Source organism: Armigeres subalbatus, chromosome 2 (assembly GCF_024139115.2).
Source record: "Armigeres subalbatus isolate Guangzhou_Male chromosome 2, GZ_Asu_2, whole genome shotgun sequence".
In the NCBI taxonomy this organism is placed as follows: domain Eukaryota; kingdom Metazoa; phylum Arthropoda; class Insecta; order Diptera; family Culicidae; genus Armigeres; species Armigeres subalbatus.
In genome coordinates, this window is record NC_085140.1 from 192,672,056 (window position 1) to 192,688,778 (window position 16,723).

The following is a 16,723-nucleotide window of genomic DNA, read 5'->3' on the forward strand; positions in this document are numbered from 1 at the left end:
GTGAACTCGCGGTGCTGCGACTGCAAGGATTTGACGAGAAGACCTTCCCATCGGCATCTTTTATGATTGAGAAATCGACTCGGACTTCCCATAGTATTGCTGGAATGTCATGGGTTGGAGTTACATATGGAGCTGGATGAACAAGTCGTCGATAAAGTACATCACAACATCAAAATGATCGGTGAAGACAGAATCAATATGGAATAGTGCTTAACCGACCCCCGGTCTATCTCACAGATGGCGTTGTCGGCGAATATGCCTGTATTATTGTCAGTAGAATACTGCCACAGTACTACTAATTTGGACGTAGGCAGCCATCTTCCAAGGTTGTGTTTTCGGAGGTTCCGAGCCATATTGTGTTTTGACTACGCCATATTGTGTTTGAATTGATTTTTTAGCTGCAGGAGATATCGGTAAAATATTTTTAGCGTGCATTGAGAAATTGAACGATAAGTTATCCTTATTGCCTATGGTCTTGGCTATGTTTCACACTACTTAGGTTAGATCGTATGAACAACGCGGCAATTTCCGAAAAAGTCGTCCGAAACCGACCGTCCAGCAGTGGTCCGAAACCAAAAATTAAAGACCAAACCAAAAAGGAAATGAGAGTGAACGAGTTTCTAGATTATTTTTTAATTATATTTTTCTGAGATGAGACAAAAAGTGTAAAGAGAATTTTTAAGTATTATGGTAAGAATTTAAAAAAAATAGAGAGCGGGCTTGGTAGTCATATGGCTACTGCTTCTGCCTCATACGCAGGAGGTCGTGGGTTAAATCCCAGGTCCGTTCCATTCTCCTACTTTGTATCTTTCTCTTTATTTCTCATGTTCTAGCAATCGCTAGAAATGGAAATGGATTTCCATACCATTTCCATTACTATTCCTATACCTTCAACTTGAGTATTCTAACAGTAATCTGCTAGAATTGGAAATGAACTTATAGAGCTCGTTTCCTACATCCAATTAGAAATTCCATCAGTTACCTTCTCCTATCTATCACATTGGCAGCTCGTTAACCAAGACGGACCTCTGCCTCTCCAACCTAACCCATAAATTCCAACAAATTCCGCATGAACTCGTGGCAAGTGCAGAGGTATATTCGGCTTGCAGTGGGCGAGTGATTGCATCATCATTTCCTCCCCCTTCCCTACATTGACTTGCATTCTGACGTGGCAGGCGCCAGTATGACCTAACAAATGAGATCACCAGTACTTGTACATTGAAGATGTGTGCTAGTCCCAAGCAAACATCTGTTGGTTCCCTGTGCAAGAACAGCTGATCTGGTCATAATGGAGTAGCAACTACGAGCAGTCAATCAAGCTCAAGCTCAAGCTCATTATGGTAAGAATTAAAAAAAAATAGGGTAAGACGGTATTGATTATTGACTTCACCAAAGCGTTTGATCGAGTGCCGCATTTATTGACCGTTGATAAATTGGACAGAATGGGCCTGACTCGTTGGATATATTCCTACCTAACTGAACGTAAAGCGTAGGGGAAACTGGACACACATGATCCCCACTTTTTGTTTCGGATGTTTCTCGATGCAAAATGCTTAAAATAATACGATTTAAGGTGGACTTGACGAACAATTAATTTAGTTGTTTAGAACATGGTTTCCCAAACTGTGGGTCCCGACCCCCAGGGGGGTTGCGAGCGAATTGTTGGTGGGTCGCGCAGAACAAATATTAATTGCTGCTCGAATGCCGAACCTTTTGATCATTTTTTTCAAGAACATAATTTCAAGTTCAAACCGCATTTTTTTTAAATATCCATCACCACGTTATTTAAACATTAATGCCTAAAAGCTGTCCCCTCAATGAAGTAAAATAAAAACGCTAACATTTTGACAAACAATGCCATGTTCGTCATTTTTTGCATTTGCACATGTAAGGAAACATGAATATTTTTTATGTGGAAGAAGCCGAAACAGATGACATTCTGATTCAATTAATGCAATTAATGGCCAAGTCAAAAGACATAACACAGTCGATCGATACATACCTACCCATGTATTTGATTTTATTGTTTGACATTACACATTGCCCAATTATGTCTCGATTAAAGAGTTTGTGCACGGATTTGATAAGGAAACAACTTGATTTAGTTCGTTGTGGAGCTAATTTGAAGATTCGATAATTGTTGAAATATTACAAAAAGAATTATGACGAGAAGTTCTAACAAAACCCATCTTTTCGTGAAGGAGACCTGCCTGAGAGTGGTTCGTACCGTGAAGGTAATAGTTAAAAGTGTTTATTTGGGCACCATAATCTTTGAACAGTAATCGTTATACAATAATGCACATTATTTTCAACAAGTGCATGATTCGTTTCTTCATCGCACGGTCAAAAATTTATTATTTGAAATCTATTGAGGTTGATAGGTCCAGGATAGTAGAGTTGTAAAAAAAAACATTTCATCACGAATGTCAGCACAAATTGATACACGATTCGATTACTCTGGTTCCATATTTATAAATAACTAGTCGACCCGGTAGACGTTGTCCTGCATAGTAGGCGAAAATGCGCTTTGTGAACTGCCCATGCGAAATTTCCATACGATTCTTAATTTTAGTTTTTCACGATTTACCCAACCTTTTTCGTAATTTTTGCATTAGAAAATATCATATAAACCCGTCGGAAACGATAACTAACATATTTGCTGAAGGAATGAAGATAATCCATAAGCGGATACGAACACAGACCATTTCATTTTTATTATATAGACTAGCTGATCTTGCTCGGGTTTGTTTTGCTTGCATTCAAACTGTCAAAAGTTGATCTGTTTGCAGCGTCGCGTAGCACTCTAGATCGATTTCAATGCGATTATGATTGCCTTCTCTACAACACACCTGACATTAGCATTTTTATGATTATCCGATTTTCCTAGTAAAATTTCCCCCAAGACGGATCGATTAGTGAGAAAATCTTGCAAATCGGTCCATCCGTTCGTGAGTTATATTGCCTCAAAGGAAATGCAAACTCATTTTTATATATACAGTCGACTCTCATCTCGATGTTCTATATGGTCGATGGTTTCCTTAGTCCCTTCAATCTACATACGTTTGGGCTTTCTTCATCTCGATAACCTCCCTATCTCGATATCTCTTTATCTCGATGTGTTCTGATCATATTTTGTTCAGGATTTACTCTGCTTATGTCGATATGTTCAAATTTTCAGGCTACTACTACCAGCTTCGGACAATAACAAACATATCAACAACAGCAAACGACATTTGTTTTGTTGTCGTTTTTCATAGCAACGGGCTTTTTCGGATCTAGTATAAAGTGACCAAATTTTTCTTGGGCCAAGCGGGACACCTTCTGCATTATATATTTTGAAAAGTTATAAAATCGTCAATGACATTTTCCTCCAATCAACCTAAAACATTCAATATGATGCTAATAGCTCGATTTCATAGAAACAAACTCCCTTAAATCTTTGGTAGTTATATGATGTGTATTATGAGTTGAGAGTTCGATTGCCGCTTCAGTCGTGGAAAGTCTTCGATAAACAAAACATTCTTCATTGGTCTACTGAATGTTTTCAGTTGACAATTGTCTTATGTAAGTGTCCAACTGGAGCCGGCCTAAACTTCTCAGAATCTCTCTAGACATTTTTAATTTTTTATATCATACTAATCCTTTATATTCCCACATTCCTCCTGTGAGTTTATTAAAATGATTAAGGTTCCGGAGACACTGAAGACGGCCGTAGTCAAGTACGAGACACTGAAGACGGCCTTACTGTTGAGGTCGAAATACGTATCTGTCGAGATACAATTAAGTGGTGGAATTCAATGGGATTGTATAAACTCGTCTTATGACAGGTAACTTTTTGTGCTACTGGTCTGCAAGAGGCTAAGGGGGAGGGGGGATAGTAAAAAATAAATATAATAAATGGAGAAACATTTTCAAACAGGAAAAATTAATCACTGAACTTCATAATTAGACAATGTTTTTACCGCGTAAATCATTTTTTTGATAATTGATTTGTATTACAAATATATTGGAGTGGAATAAAAACAGATTCAGTGGAGATCGTGGATATTGCTGTTATAATTATTTTAAATATAATGTCCAGAACTACATTATTTTGAGAGCGCGTGACGTTCAATTTTTTTACTAGTTTTCACCATAAAATCGAACGAGCCCCTCATTTCGATGGAATTACATTGAAAAACATTCCTTAAAAATATTCTATTCTGATTTCCATCAAAAATTTATTTTGTTTATTATTTTTCTGCAAAGTTTTGTTTCTCCTTTTTTCAAAGAGAACATTTTGACAGCTGCCGCAACCAAATTTTCTTTTTTTTTTGCGGGCGGTTTGAGAAGGATTTTAAAGTACTCTTATAGTAGGTTTATAGTCAAGGACATCATGCTAGTTTGGACCTTTTTTGTGTAGTCTACAAAAGTTTGAGTCTCGCGCGCAAAATACAGTTATAAATGATTTTGAATTTATAATAAATATTACTTGTTTCGTTGGATTAGTAGTAAAAGTAGAAGCTTAAGTACTAGAATGCAAATGGCGCTGTTAGCATTAAATATGTTTTCCCTATACAGAGTTCAATATACTAAATATGACCACTAATTGTTTGTCATGTTGTAGATAATGTTTGGTTTTGTCAACTAAATTAGTTTGACACTTTGTGTTTCAAAACGGTCAAATTTTTCCTGTCCATTTCCATAAAATCCTGATTGTGGGTGGGGTCTTCCTTAACCTAGCTGTCATATGCACGACTATAAAGCAAGACCATGATAAAGGTCTTCTTCTTCTTCTTCAATGGCTCTACATTCGAACTGGAACTTAGCCTGCTGTTTAGCTTAGTATTCTATTAGCATTTCCTCAGTTATTAAAAAGCTTTTTCATGCCCGCCATTGCATGAGTATGTATCTTATGTGGCAAGTACAATGGATATACACTATGCTCAGGGGGTCGAGAATGTTGAACATCGTAGACTGGACCGAGAATCGAATTTCGCCATCTTCGGATTGGAAATCCTACGCCTTTGCTCGCAAGGCTACTGGAGACCCGGGAACTATAGGTTTGATTTTCGATCTACTTAAGGTCATTTATGGAGCTTGATAAACACACGTAGGGGCAATGTCCCAGTTGTTTGTGCAAAGTTTGTTGAATGTGGAGCAATATACGTCCTTTTGTTGTACAAGTTATCTCCACTGATAGAGAAAATCATTTTATCTGTGTACAAATTGTATTGATTGAGCAGAAGAAGAATAACTGTCAATTACTGTTTTCCTACATTCATCATTACAATGGTGTCAACTTCCCTCTACGAGCAATGAATCCGCGAGGCAGCGAGGAGTTTTAATTCCTTACTTATTTTTAGAAGATGATAAATTATGCTAATTTGTTATGCGCCACGATCACGAGAATATAAACAAAACATAGTCGAACGATGCGGTATGGCAATCGATTTAGTTGCTTGGATGGATCGTCGGTGTTCGATTACGAGGGAAAAAATGTGTGGTCCCGGTCGTTAATGGATTGGTTTGCCCGTGAATGAGAGGCAAGAGGGGATTTAATTTGATCAACATCTGAATCAAACTTGCTTAACCGTGTGTTGTAAAATGTGCGCCAGCATTTGTAAATAACGCCGGTTCAATGACTTACAGCGCAATGCAATGTTGAAGGTGGGATGACTGTTTTCGGAAACTCATAACAAAGCTTCATGACCTTCCTCATATGTACATTCATGAATAATTATTTTATTGTAGACTATACTAAAAAGGAACATAACGGACTTTGACAGAATTCATTATGTCATTGTAAAACCTATTAATGAACATTGTGAGTTGTGCAGTTTCAGAACGTTCATTTTTAAGACCTCTGGCAACAATAATAAAATAAAACCACCGAAAGGCGCAATTTTCCATGTATCCAACCAACTGGTGCTAGATTTCTTCACCCCTCAATCTGCATAACAGCATATGCGAAATTGCCAGATTTATATCAGGTAAATAGGGGTAATATGCGTCCCAGGGCTAAACGACATTTCGGATTTTTTTTGGACTGTGTACTACTGGATTGGTAGTTCAAGATCCGAACTACACGCGGTAAAGTAAACGTAGTTAAAAAGTACAGGAAAACTGCCGTACATATTAACAAAACTCCCAAAGGGTTTTTATTATTCCTTTCTTTATTTGGTTGATCCTTTGTGTTACTTAACCGCTATTGTGCCGAGATCTACTATGGTATTCTGGTGCCAGAATCCACACAAAATCTATTTTTAGATTTTCCATTATTCATTGTTGTTGTTGCTGATCCATCTCACCGTGAGTCCATTGTGTCCATTTATTCGTGTCGTGAATCAAATGATCGTTGCATTGTTCGGCTGCAATTTATCCGGGTACGTTGAAGGAATGCCTCCGAGAAGAACAATTTGTCAGTCGTCATCAGGCAGTCGCAACGGTAAGGGCGTTTCCCAATACGCCACCGTATAGGCCGCGCATCCGGCGACTGACGAGGGTTTGGTGAAGGGGCTGAGAATCGAACCCATGACCATCGCTTGTAAGGCGAACGTGTAGCCAACTACGTTTCGGGCCCCTTGATTTCCAAAGGGTTAAATATGCTTGCCTTTATGAAAGCAGTAAAATCCAAAAATTATTGCGTTCAGAAAGAGAAATACATCTTCGTGTTTAATCAAAATAAAATTGATTGGATAACATTACCTATGTAACAGATTTAGTTGTTTATATATCTGCATAGAATTCCAGCGGAAGTAGATACCTATAATGAGGCTAAAAAAGCAAACGTATTCATACTGCCTGGCTTTTTAGTTTTCCACTCGGACCAGTAAAGTTTATTACACCACTAGCGATCAAGCGTCTCCATTTGTTTATCCATTTTATTTTGAACCACAATTTGAAAAAGAAGCCACGGTATAGGTAAGATATTGAAATTGCTATTTCTTCTATACAAATTTATGATAAAATTGTCATTTAAATATTCCCAAATTAACATATTTTATGAATCGTTTGAAGGATTTTCAACACATTATAATATTTTCCAATTATATCAAATTATCATGTTGTCTTGTCTCTTTCGAAAATTTCTGTTTCCATTTCCCCAATTATAAATCAAAACATGGAAACCACCAGAAACCGCTGGACCTGTGCGGGGTCAGATTCTCCTGTCCTTCGTATGCCGCCGGTTTATTTTGACTCTGTCCCAAGTAGATTAATTCGCAGTCGTAAAAGACACGGCCGAAATATATAACGAAACGGTGGTGGTGTATGAAATTTCTGAAATTCACCGACTTCCGACGAAATCAAAACCACACCACCATCATCGCCATCCGGGTCGCGTGTGGATTCTAAAATCGGCACCTGTCACCGGGCAACTTATTAGACGCACGGATCTCTAGACGCAACTCGCATTTCCGAGAGTGGATGGATGACAACCGCACATATTTTCTAAGCGCGATAAAAAAAAGTTCGGGGGAAGATGGTATGAAACGGCTGGATAGGGAAATCATGTATTTTAATTGTTATCGATTAGATTATTACAGCAATTGACTACATTTAAAAACTGAATTTATGTGGAGTAGCTTTCTTTTTATCGAACTCTACAATCATTTGAATTGGTCTATTGACAGTTTTTGAAGGGCTTGAACAAATTTCATATTTTTCCATGCAAATTGCCATACATACATATTTATCTTTGTGCCACATCTAAATCGCAACTAAATTACCTGAAATTCTGCCAGGATTTCCAAATTATCAAAAAAATTAAACTTGACTTTTGAAAGTTGGAATTTTCAAACATTGTTAAGACTAGAACTACTCTAATTCATAAGGAATCAAATCACATGTTGGCACAAAACGTCAAATGTATTATAACTGTGTGTGAAGTTTTAATTGAACATTTATTTCTAAAATTCGTTTTTAAACAATGATAGTGCACTTTGTTCATAAAGGTGATGCGAAGCGGTCGAGAAAAAATGTCATGTTTTTTGTGAATCTTTCAATTTAATTTTATCAGAAAACTGTTGTGAAATTACCTGAAGAACCGAAACATGGCTAAACTCTGTCCAGTTTTATTGGTTGCTAATGTTCAGCAAAATTCTAAAGCATGTGGTGCGAGAAGGGCTGGAAAGTTTTCAACGAATGCAGCCAAGGAAGAAATTGTTCGGAAACTACCAGGAAGTAGACGCACCCAGAAAATTTATTTTATATCTGAGCACGGTGCTGATACCAAATTACAAAAAAGAAAGAACCTTTTCATGTTCCTAGGAGAAACGCCAGCTAGAAGATTGGAATAGCGGTGCTGAAATTCATCAAGGACGGAACAATTTGGCGAGGAATTTCCTATTTAAACTATCCTGGTCTTCTTTTTCTTCTTACTGTCTTCACCCTTGGGAACACCGGGAATTGGTTTTCATACAAAGTGATCATGTTTGCGGATCGGGATCTCTATTCTAAGTGTTGGATTTTCCCTTGTCATAAGACGAGTTTGAACCATCCCATTTAATTCCACCACTTGATTGTACCTTGACAGATACGTATTTCGACCTCAACAGTAAGGCCGTCTTCAGTGTCTCGTACTTGACTCGTACTGTTGGATTTTGTTGGAATTGTGTATCCCGGTTCGAAGTGGCCGTGGTTCAAATGTGAAATGGGTAAGGGTTCAATGTGAAATGGGTAAGGTGTTCAAGTGCATTTCGATTGATGGAAGTAATTATGAAGCCAGCACTTATGAAGTTTATATGTGACTTCATAATTATTCCCAACTGGAGCGTGCTTTGGAGAATGAAAAACATACAGATAATTTGAATATATTGAAAGATTGGATCATTTTGGGCCGGAGTTTTGATTCGGTCTAATCGCTGGGGGTAGATTTTTGTCCTAAAAATGAATGTTTCGTGTGGGGATAAACGTTGGACTTGCTTCCGAGGATGCATTTAAAAGTTATTTACCCAGTTTTTGGAATATCTTTCAATATTGCATCTTTACAATATGTGACCCGAATTATATTTGTCTATGTATCATGAAAAACAAGATATATATAAAAAAAAACTACAAACTACAATAGAATCATTGGGGAGAATCAATAGCCAGACATTTGCTTTCAAGAGTTTCGTTGATTGTGCGATCTTCAGAATCAAAAAAATGTTGTTTTTATTTTAATTATGTTAATTTTGATATGGATTTAGTTCTTCACAAAAGGTAATAAATAAATTATTATACAGGGCGGACTCGATTATCCGGAGTGTTGAAAAAAGTTTCACTCCGGATAATCGAGCCATTTTTTTATTGCAGAAAATATAACTTTCGCACAAATAATCGTTATTCATTAAAATAAAAGCTTAGAAAATATCCCGTTGGTTCGTGCATGGGTTCTGACGGTTGTGACCACCGTTAGAGATATGGGCCGATCCGCAAATCGTCGGCGTCAGCGTTTGTCATAATTTTGGTCGGCAGCGTTTTCGGCGTCAAGCTGAATACCATTTAGCCACCGGCGGCGTGAATCGGCGTGGCGATTTTTTCTGTTGCGTTTGTTACCTGAAATTTTTTTCAGAATATTTTTAAGACATTAACAGCAGATTTTTTTAAATTTTCGCCGGAAAAATCTAATCCCTATAAAATCATTCCAAGCTTTCGGATTTTGACGGAAAATACTCTGAAGTTTCCACGGATATTTCTTTGAAATTTTCACAGAAAATTCTTTAGATTTTTTTCTAAAAGCAGATTTTATAGGATTTCCACATAAAAATTGGTATTTGTAGTGGATTTTTTTAAAATTTTCACGTGATTTTTTTTTAATTTTTAAGGGAAATGGTTCAGATATTCTTCGGAATTTTCACAAAAAGTGTAAGCTGCTGAACAAGTAATACGGCCAAAAATGTCGACCAGGATGGTTGGTGGCCTTACGGTACTTCTCGTCGATTGACGAAAGCCATTCGAGGGAAATCCTTTTTCAAATGCCACTTGGCCTAATATCACGTTAAGACAAGAGTTATCTAGCCAACTTCCATTTGGGAGAAACGGTTATAATGGTCGAAAACGGTCTGGCCGAAAAAGTGATTTGGCTGAAGTGACTGGCGAAGTGATCGTACGGTCGACCTGATAATTTGGCTGAAAAAGTTGGTTTCCCCAACAGATCATTTGTCCGAAAATGGCGTTTGGCCGAAAATGTCGTAGGCCGAATGGACCAAAAGACTGAAAATGTCATTTGACATATAGTAATATGGACAAAAATATAACCACGTTAGGCTAAATGGCCCTTTCTGCTAAATGAGCATTTCGACCAAGCGTTGGGCAAGATGAACTATTCGACCAAACGATTTTTTCGGCAAAAGGAGCAGTTCAGCCAAACAACACTTTCGGCCTTAAAACCAATTCGGTCAAATAACATATTCGGCCAGGTGGCCCTTTTGCCAAACGACAAATTCTCCCAAAACGTCATTTTGTGCTTAATGACTTATTACATTCAGACTACTTTTTTGGCCAAAAGACCTGTTCTGCCGAACGACATTATTACCCATATGGCTATTTCTCCCAAATGACTTTCGATCAAACGAGTTTCGGTCTAATGATTTGTTCGGCAATGACATGTCCGAACAGCTTTGAGCTTTGTGGCCTTCGACCAGACGGGCTTCCCTCTTGAGAATTTTTACTTCAAAGTTAAATTATTTGGATTTTAACGCAAAATCCTTGAGAATTTCCACAGAAAATTAAATAATAATTCCAAAGGGAATTCTCTAGCCCTTCCACAAGAAACTGTTTAAAATTTGCACTGGTATTTTCATGGGAAATTGTTTGGATTTTTTTTGGAATTTGTACCTAACTTTCTGGAGTACTTTAAATTATCCATAAATTCCACGGAAAGCTCTTCCAAATTTTTAACGATAATTAACTCCGTATTTGAACTTCAGTACTTTCGGCTTTTCAAAAGAAATTCTTAAGATTTCGACGATTTTTTTTCGGAATTTCCACTGAAAGTTCTTTTTAGTTTTTATGGAAAGCTTTTTCGAAATTTCAACGGAAAAATTGTATGGAATTTTCAAAAGAAATCCTCTGGAATTTCAATTTTGTTTTGGGAATATAAACCGGGAAATTATAAAATTTCACTGGTTCTTCGGAGTTTCCACGGTGAATTCTGCGGATTTCTGCAAAATTTTAATCGGCGTGGAAGACTGAAGATCAGTGGCGTGATACTTTTCAAACGGTGACCCATCGCAAAAATGTCGGTGGCGGCATGATGCCATAAACTGTTGGCGGTGGCGCACACCTCAAACCGCAGTGTGCTTCTCCGAAAGATCTGGAAGATCCCACAAAAAGGCAAATCTGTGAATTTCATCAAAAAAGCACCAGGATTTTTTAAATGCATTTGTTATCATATTCTGAGTATGGATTTGATGTTGTGGCCTAATGACATTACTAGAATGTAAATTATTTCATTCCATTTGTTCGAACTAAGGTGTGGTCTCTGTAGTGATCTTTTGGAAAATCCGGAGCATCCATTTCATCATGAGGACAAGCACCGAAAAGGGGGAAGGGTCATTTGGCCGAAACCCATTCAGCCGAAAGCCATTTGGCTGAATGCCACTAGGCCGAATATACCATTTGGCCGAACAGACCATTAGGACGAAAGGGTCGTTTGGCCGCAGGGGTCGTTTGGCCGAAAGGGCCATCTGACCGAAAGGGTTATTTGGCCAAGGGTTTTTTGGCCGAAAGGGTCATTCGGCCGAAAGGATCGTTTGGTCGAAATTATCATTTGGCCAAAGGGGTCGTTAGGCCTAAAGGGTCGTTTGGCCGAAAGGGTCGTTTGGCCAAATGGGTCATTTGGCCGAATAGGACATTTGGCCGAATAGGTCATTGGTTTCTCAAACCAACGGTCTTTTGCAAATGATTTCTCAAGTTCTGCTATTTACTATAAAATAATATATCCCCTCAAAGTACAGATGTGTTGAAAAATTCTGAAAATTTTCAATTTAATTTTCCGCGAGCTGTAATGGACACCAACTTGACTGTGGGATAATGGTGTTAGTGGATGTCTACTGCATATGATGTGCCGAGTATTCTCAACAATGAAGTGAATAAAAAGGTGTGGTGTGGCTAAACGATATTTGAATTACAAGATAAAGATTGTCGTTGTCCGGAACACCTTTTTCTGGTGAGGAAAGGGTGCTAAATGTCAATGAAGGAAAAATCCTTACCAGTTTATAGTTATGTAAGGTACACCAAGGCAAGATGAAATGGTTTTTTAAAAGTTTAACTTTGAAGTGCTGTAAAAAAATCACCCTCTGATAAATTTTGAATACGTTTGCGGTGTTTGCTAGTTCGGGCCAAAGATTATACATAAAAAAATTAGCAACCAACACCGGAGGTGAGCCAGCCAAGGGCTGAAAGCCTCCTTAAAAAAGATACAAAAAAGCAACCAATACTGAGCTATATACAGACATGAGCTATTTTTATATGTACTCAGTGTGACTCAAGCTGCACGAGGTTGTGTAAAGGTAACGTTACTGCCAGAATTCACTTAAGAGTCCCATGTAAATTTTTCACGATTTTTATTTTCTTTTAGAATTTAGCTTAAAATTGTCCCATGTTTAAGAAAAACTGACAAAATAGTAGGTTTTGTTCTAGAAATTTTAAAATCAAATCCTACTTGTGTTGTCTCATATTGATATTTACTCGCATAAAAGTAACATTCCAGATTTTAATACTCTTTTACACAAAAAATAAACTTAAATGTGCTTAATTTAATTGTCCCATAGCAATATATACAGATACAGAATATTGTGTCAACTTTTTGAAAAGATAGCAATTTTATATTATATTTTATTCAATTTATTAGATTTTTTTTGTATTTCGCCATGTAAAACAAGTTTGAAAAATTCTCGGAGATGAGCCAGCCTCGGGCTGAAAGTCTCCCTAATAAAGACACAAAAAAAAGTTTGAAACATTCAACGAAAAAATACTCAAGTCGGGGAAACAGCCATGGGACTCTTATGCAAATTAGGGCAGCATACAACAAAGTCACAAGCGCAACTTTCAGGTACCAAATTTTAGAGAACACACTACGCTAAAAAAATATCCGAATAATTAGCTCCTACTGGTGACTACTCGGGATCCTTTCCAAGGTGGTTCACTATTTGATTCACTTGAATTGTGCGCTTGATTAATTCCGTTGTGGCTTCTCCATAAATTCACAATAATTAACCAGCTTATCCGTCATAAAATCCTCGATTGGATGAAGAGCGGCCTGGGGAAGTGAAAGGTGGAGTTAACAAATGTTTACATGCTTCATGTTTTATTTTTTAGAGCCTGTGCTCACTACGAGGAAAAGAAGATTAAGAATTCAAAACTAGACCATGCGGTTTAAACATGACCTCTTTTCATTTTATTCTTTACTAGATATTATTTTTAAGTTTGAACCTTTTTTTAAATTCATGTTTTCCGAATGTAACGGGCTTGGTGGTCATATGGCTACCGCTTCTGCCTCTTACGCAAGAGATTGTGGGTTCAATACCAGGCCCTTTCCATTCCTCCTACTTTTTATCTTTCCACATATTTCTCATGTTCTAGCAATCGCTAGAACTGAAAATGGGCTTTCGTACCGTTTCCATCTTCTATCCCTATACCTACAACTTGACTGAGGTGATGAACTTATTTACAATAAAAAATCACGTTAATAAAGAAAAAAAAATACAACTTGATAAGTTCTAGCAGGTAACTGTTAGAATTCGAAATGAGCGAAAAAGTTCGTTTCGGCATCCCGTTAACCAAGACGAACCTCTGCCATAAAACCTTAACCCCAAGATTCCAATAAAATTCCGCAGGAACTCGTAGCGAGTGCAGAGGTGTTCTCGGCTTGCAGTGGGAGAGTGACTGCATCATCAATTCCTTCCCATCCCCGATGTCCGTGAAGACGTGGCCAGTGCCGTTATCGACTAGCCAAAATACTAGAGCTCTCGGACAGAGCACATCCCATGCTTCCATCCATTGGTTCTCTGTGCAATTGCGATTGTTCTGGTCGATCACGGAGTAGCAACTACGAAATGCACGGTCATCATGCTCATGCTCATGCTCAAATTCATGTTTTCCAAATGTATTTACGGACCATGTTGAATTCTGGATAAAAAGGTAACAATCAATGCCGAGGGTGACGTTTTGAATCGTTGTTTCAACTTGCCCCGCATCACGCATTTCTATTTGCACCGATGGGTTGAAAAGCGGAGAAATTTCGAACGACCAAAATACAAAATTTAAAACGGGTCTTCCATCGATTTTTTATAATCATCTTGCTTATTCAACATTAAATGAAAATTTGATGAAACAACTTTTTCAAACATCATTTTTAGAGCTGTTTCATTGGAACGTCAAAAAAAGTAGTTTGGATTTTGCAAAGGACGAAAAATAAACAATGGCAGGGATTGCTTTTACTAACTGAAATCTTACGGAAGTGGCAATCAGAAGGTGCTCTTAGGGAAGTAGTTTGTTGAAAAAAAAATATCAGGGCATTCGATCATTTCGGGTGCAGATTCAGCTTCCGTTTCAACTTACCCCACATTTCGACTTGCCCCGGTGTACATTATTCAACATTTTTCTTAACTTTATTATAGTGATTTTTTAATTATTATTAAGTTCCCATTAAAACTCTGCACCCATTACCCAACTTGTTTTGGACAGCAGAACAAAGGGAACTGAATCTTTATCTTGTAACTTAAATATCTTTCGTGTGGATCTACTTCATCAACACCTTCTTATTTACTGCTTTGGACAGAATGCCAAATTTGAAACTCATCCGCAGGTAAATTGGCGGCCATTACCGCTTGCGTACATTTAAGTCATTCTAAATTTGTGGTAATAGGAGCAAATTATTCAGATCAAAATCCAACATCAATAAAAATACTCTAGTACCGGTATTTTACCGGTACTACCGGCACTGGACTTTATTAGTATCGTAGTACCGGTACCACAAAAAGGGGCCGGTACTAGGAATCCTATAAAATATCCAACAAGGAAATAAAAACAACATAGAGCGAAAGATTCAATTTTGTGTAAATTGATCTTCTCAGTGGTTTATGAATATTGTAAAAAAATCGCATTGGAAGATGGGTGTTCGAAATTTATCGTGGACGGGCTTTACATAAAAAGAAGACTATTTATATATAAGCATCCCAACTGGGATGCTGATCCGTATGGCTCAGTGGTGCATATTAGATCATCCTCTCATACTCACAGTGCTTCAGCGTTGCACCTGTTTGATTCTTTGCTTGTGTGCGGTTTCGCCCAACGTTTCGCAGCAAAAGCCATGAAAAATTGCTACGTTCGGTCAGTAAAACACATCTTCGGGTTGGATCAAAATAAAACTGAATCGCTCAATCGGATCTTGTTACCTATGGTTGTGGTTTGCATAATATGCATAGAATTTCAGCGGAAGTAGGTATGAAGTAAGTTTTCCTCTCTGCCCAATAAAGATAATTTCTTAGTAACGCCACCCACGACCATGCGTCTCCATTTGTAAACTTTTCTTGTTGTGAGCCACAATTTGAAAGACGAATTTTCGTTTTCAGGTTCCAATTTAATCCAGGGATAGCATGTATGATGAAAAAAGAAGCCATTAATAGCAACTATGTATGTCATAAATATTATTTTTGGATGAGAATGTTGAAAGAAAAAGATAACGACATTTCAAGAAAACGAGTCGCACTATATGCATTTTTTTTCCTTTCCTTTTTTTATGGTAAGATTAAAACCGATATTTTTATAATCTCCTCTCAACCATACTTAAAGCAGTTTACAGTTTTTTGTTAAATTTCACAAAACTCTTTATTGCTAATGTGTCGTCAAAAGTCCAGACTGCGAGATGTATCATTTGGTATGGCGAATCTCATCTAGTGAAAACTAGATACACGAAAATTGGTAAAAAGCTACTCTATGTCTATATCAAGTAATGTTACTTAGCTCGACGGTGTGGACAGCAAAAAGAAACCAGTTGTTTCTTCTAGGTCTTTGAGTTTTCGAAAACCGCATTATCCCTGTTTGGATCACAAGGATACTGTTGATAATTTACAATTGGATATAATTCATTCAGTGATTCGGGTAATGAGCAACCAACCACCATGTCCGGTAGCCAGATTTGTGTAACAAAAAATAACCCAATTTAAAGAAGAAATAATCCCTTCCTAATCGACTGGTCGAGTGTTGAATTAGAAAAGTGGCATCCATTAGCATCATCTCCTCCATTAGAAGTTATTCGCCCGCAACTGCATAAAAAGTGATGGCATCTGGTGAGATGAAAAAAGGAAAATGATAGAAAAAGGATTGTGAAACGCGCTATGATGCCATGCTTCAACGGCAGACGGAAGAAATGTTAAAATTGAAGAAAAGTGAGGAAAACTGTGCAACGGTGAACAAATCTCAATAGTATTATTTACTATCCGGCAAAAGTGGTGCAACTGCAAACAAGAAGTACCGATTGAGGGAGAAGAGGAGAACGGAAGCTATGCTGGACCTGCAGCGGCATATCGACTGTCCGCTGTGGGAAGTGCTCGGTAGCCCGCTGATACCATGGACCGGAATGCGATATGCTTGTATCAAGGTGCTCCACGCGTACTGTAAGGTGTTCGATCAACAGGAACTGTACGATTTGGTTGTCAGGTAATTGATTTGACTGAGACTGGAAACAACACAAATATTGAATTATTTATTAAATATTTTCATTTAATTAGAAATTCTATTAAATAAGAATAATATA

General features: G+C 37.6%; 1 protein-coding gene across 6 annotated transcripts in view; it reads left to right on the forward strand.

The window, feature by feature from the left end:
* Window positions 1-16,723, forward strand: part of LOC134211429 (four and a half LIM domains protein 2-like) — a 589,158-nt gene that overhangs the window by 290,200 nt on the left and 282,235 nt on the right. Inside the window, exon 2 of one of the 6 annotated variants that reach the window (XM_062688276.1) lies at window positions 16,136-16,626. The exons of 3 other annotated variants lie outside the window; for them this stretch is intronic. In XM_062688276.1, coding sequence (XP_062544260.1) covers window positions 16,472-16,626 — 155 coding nt within the window. In that variant the 5' untranslated portion in view covers window positions 16,136-16,471. The remainder of the gene's footprint in view (window positions 1-16,135; window positions 16,627-16,723) is intronic. 2 more of the 6 variants (XM_062688277.1, XM_062688278.1) reach the window with 2 other exon arrangements.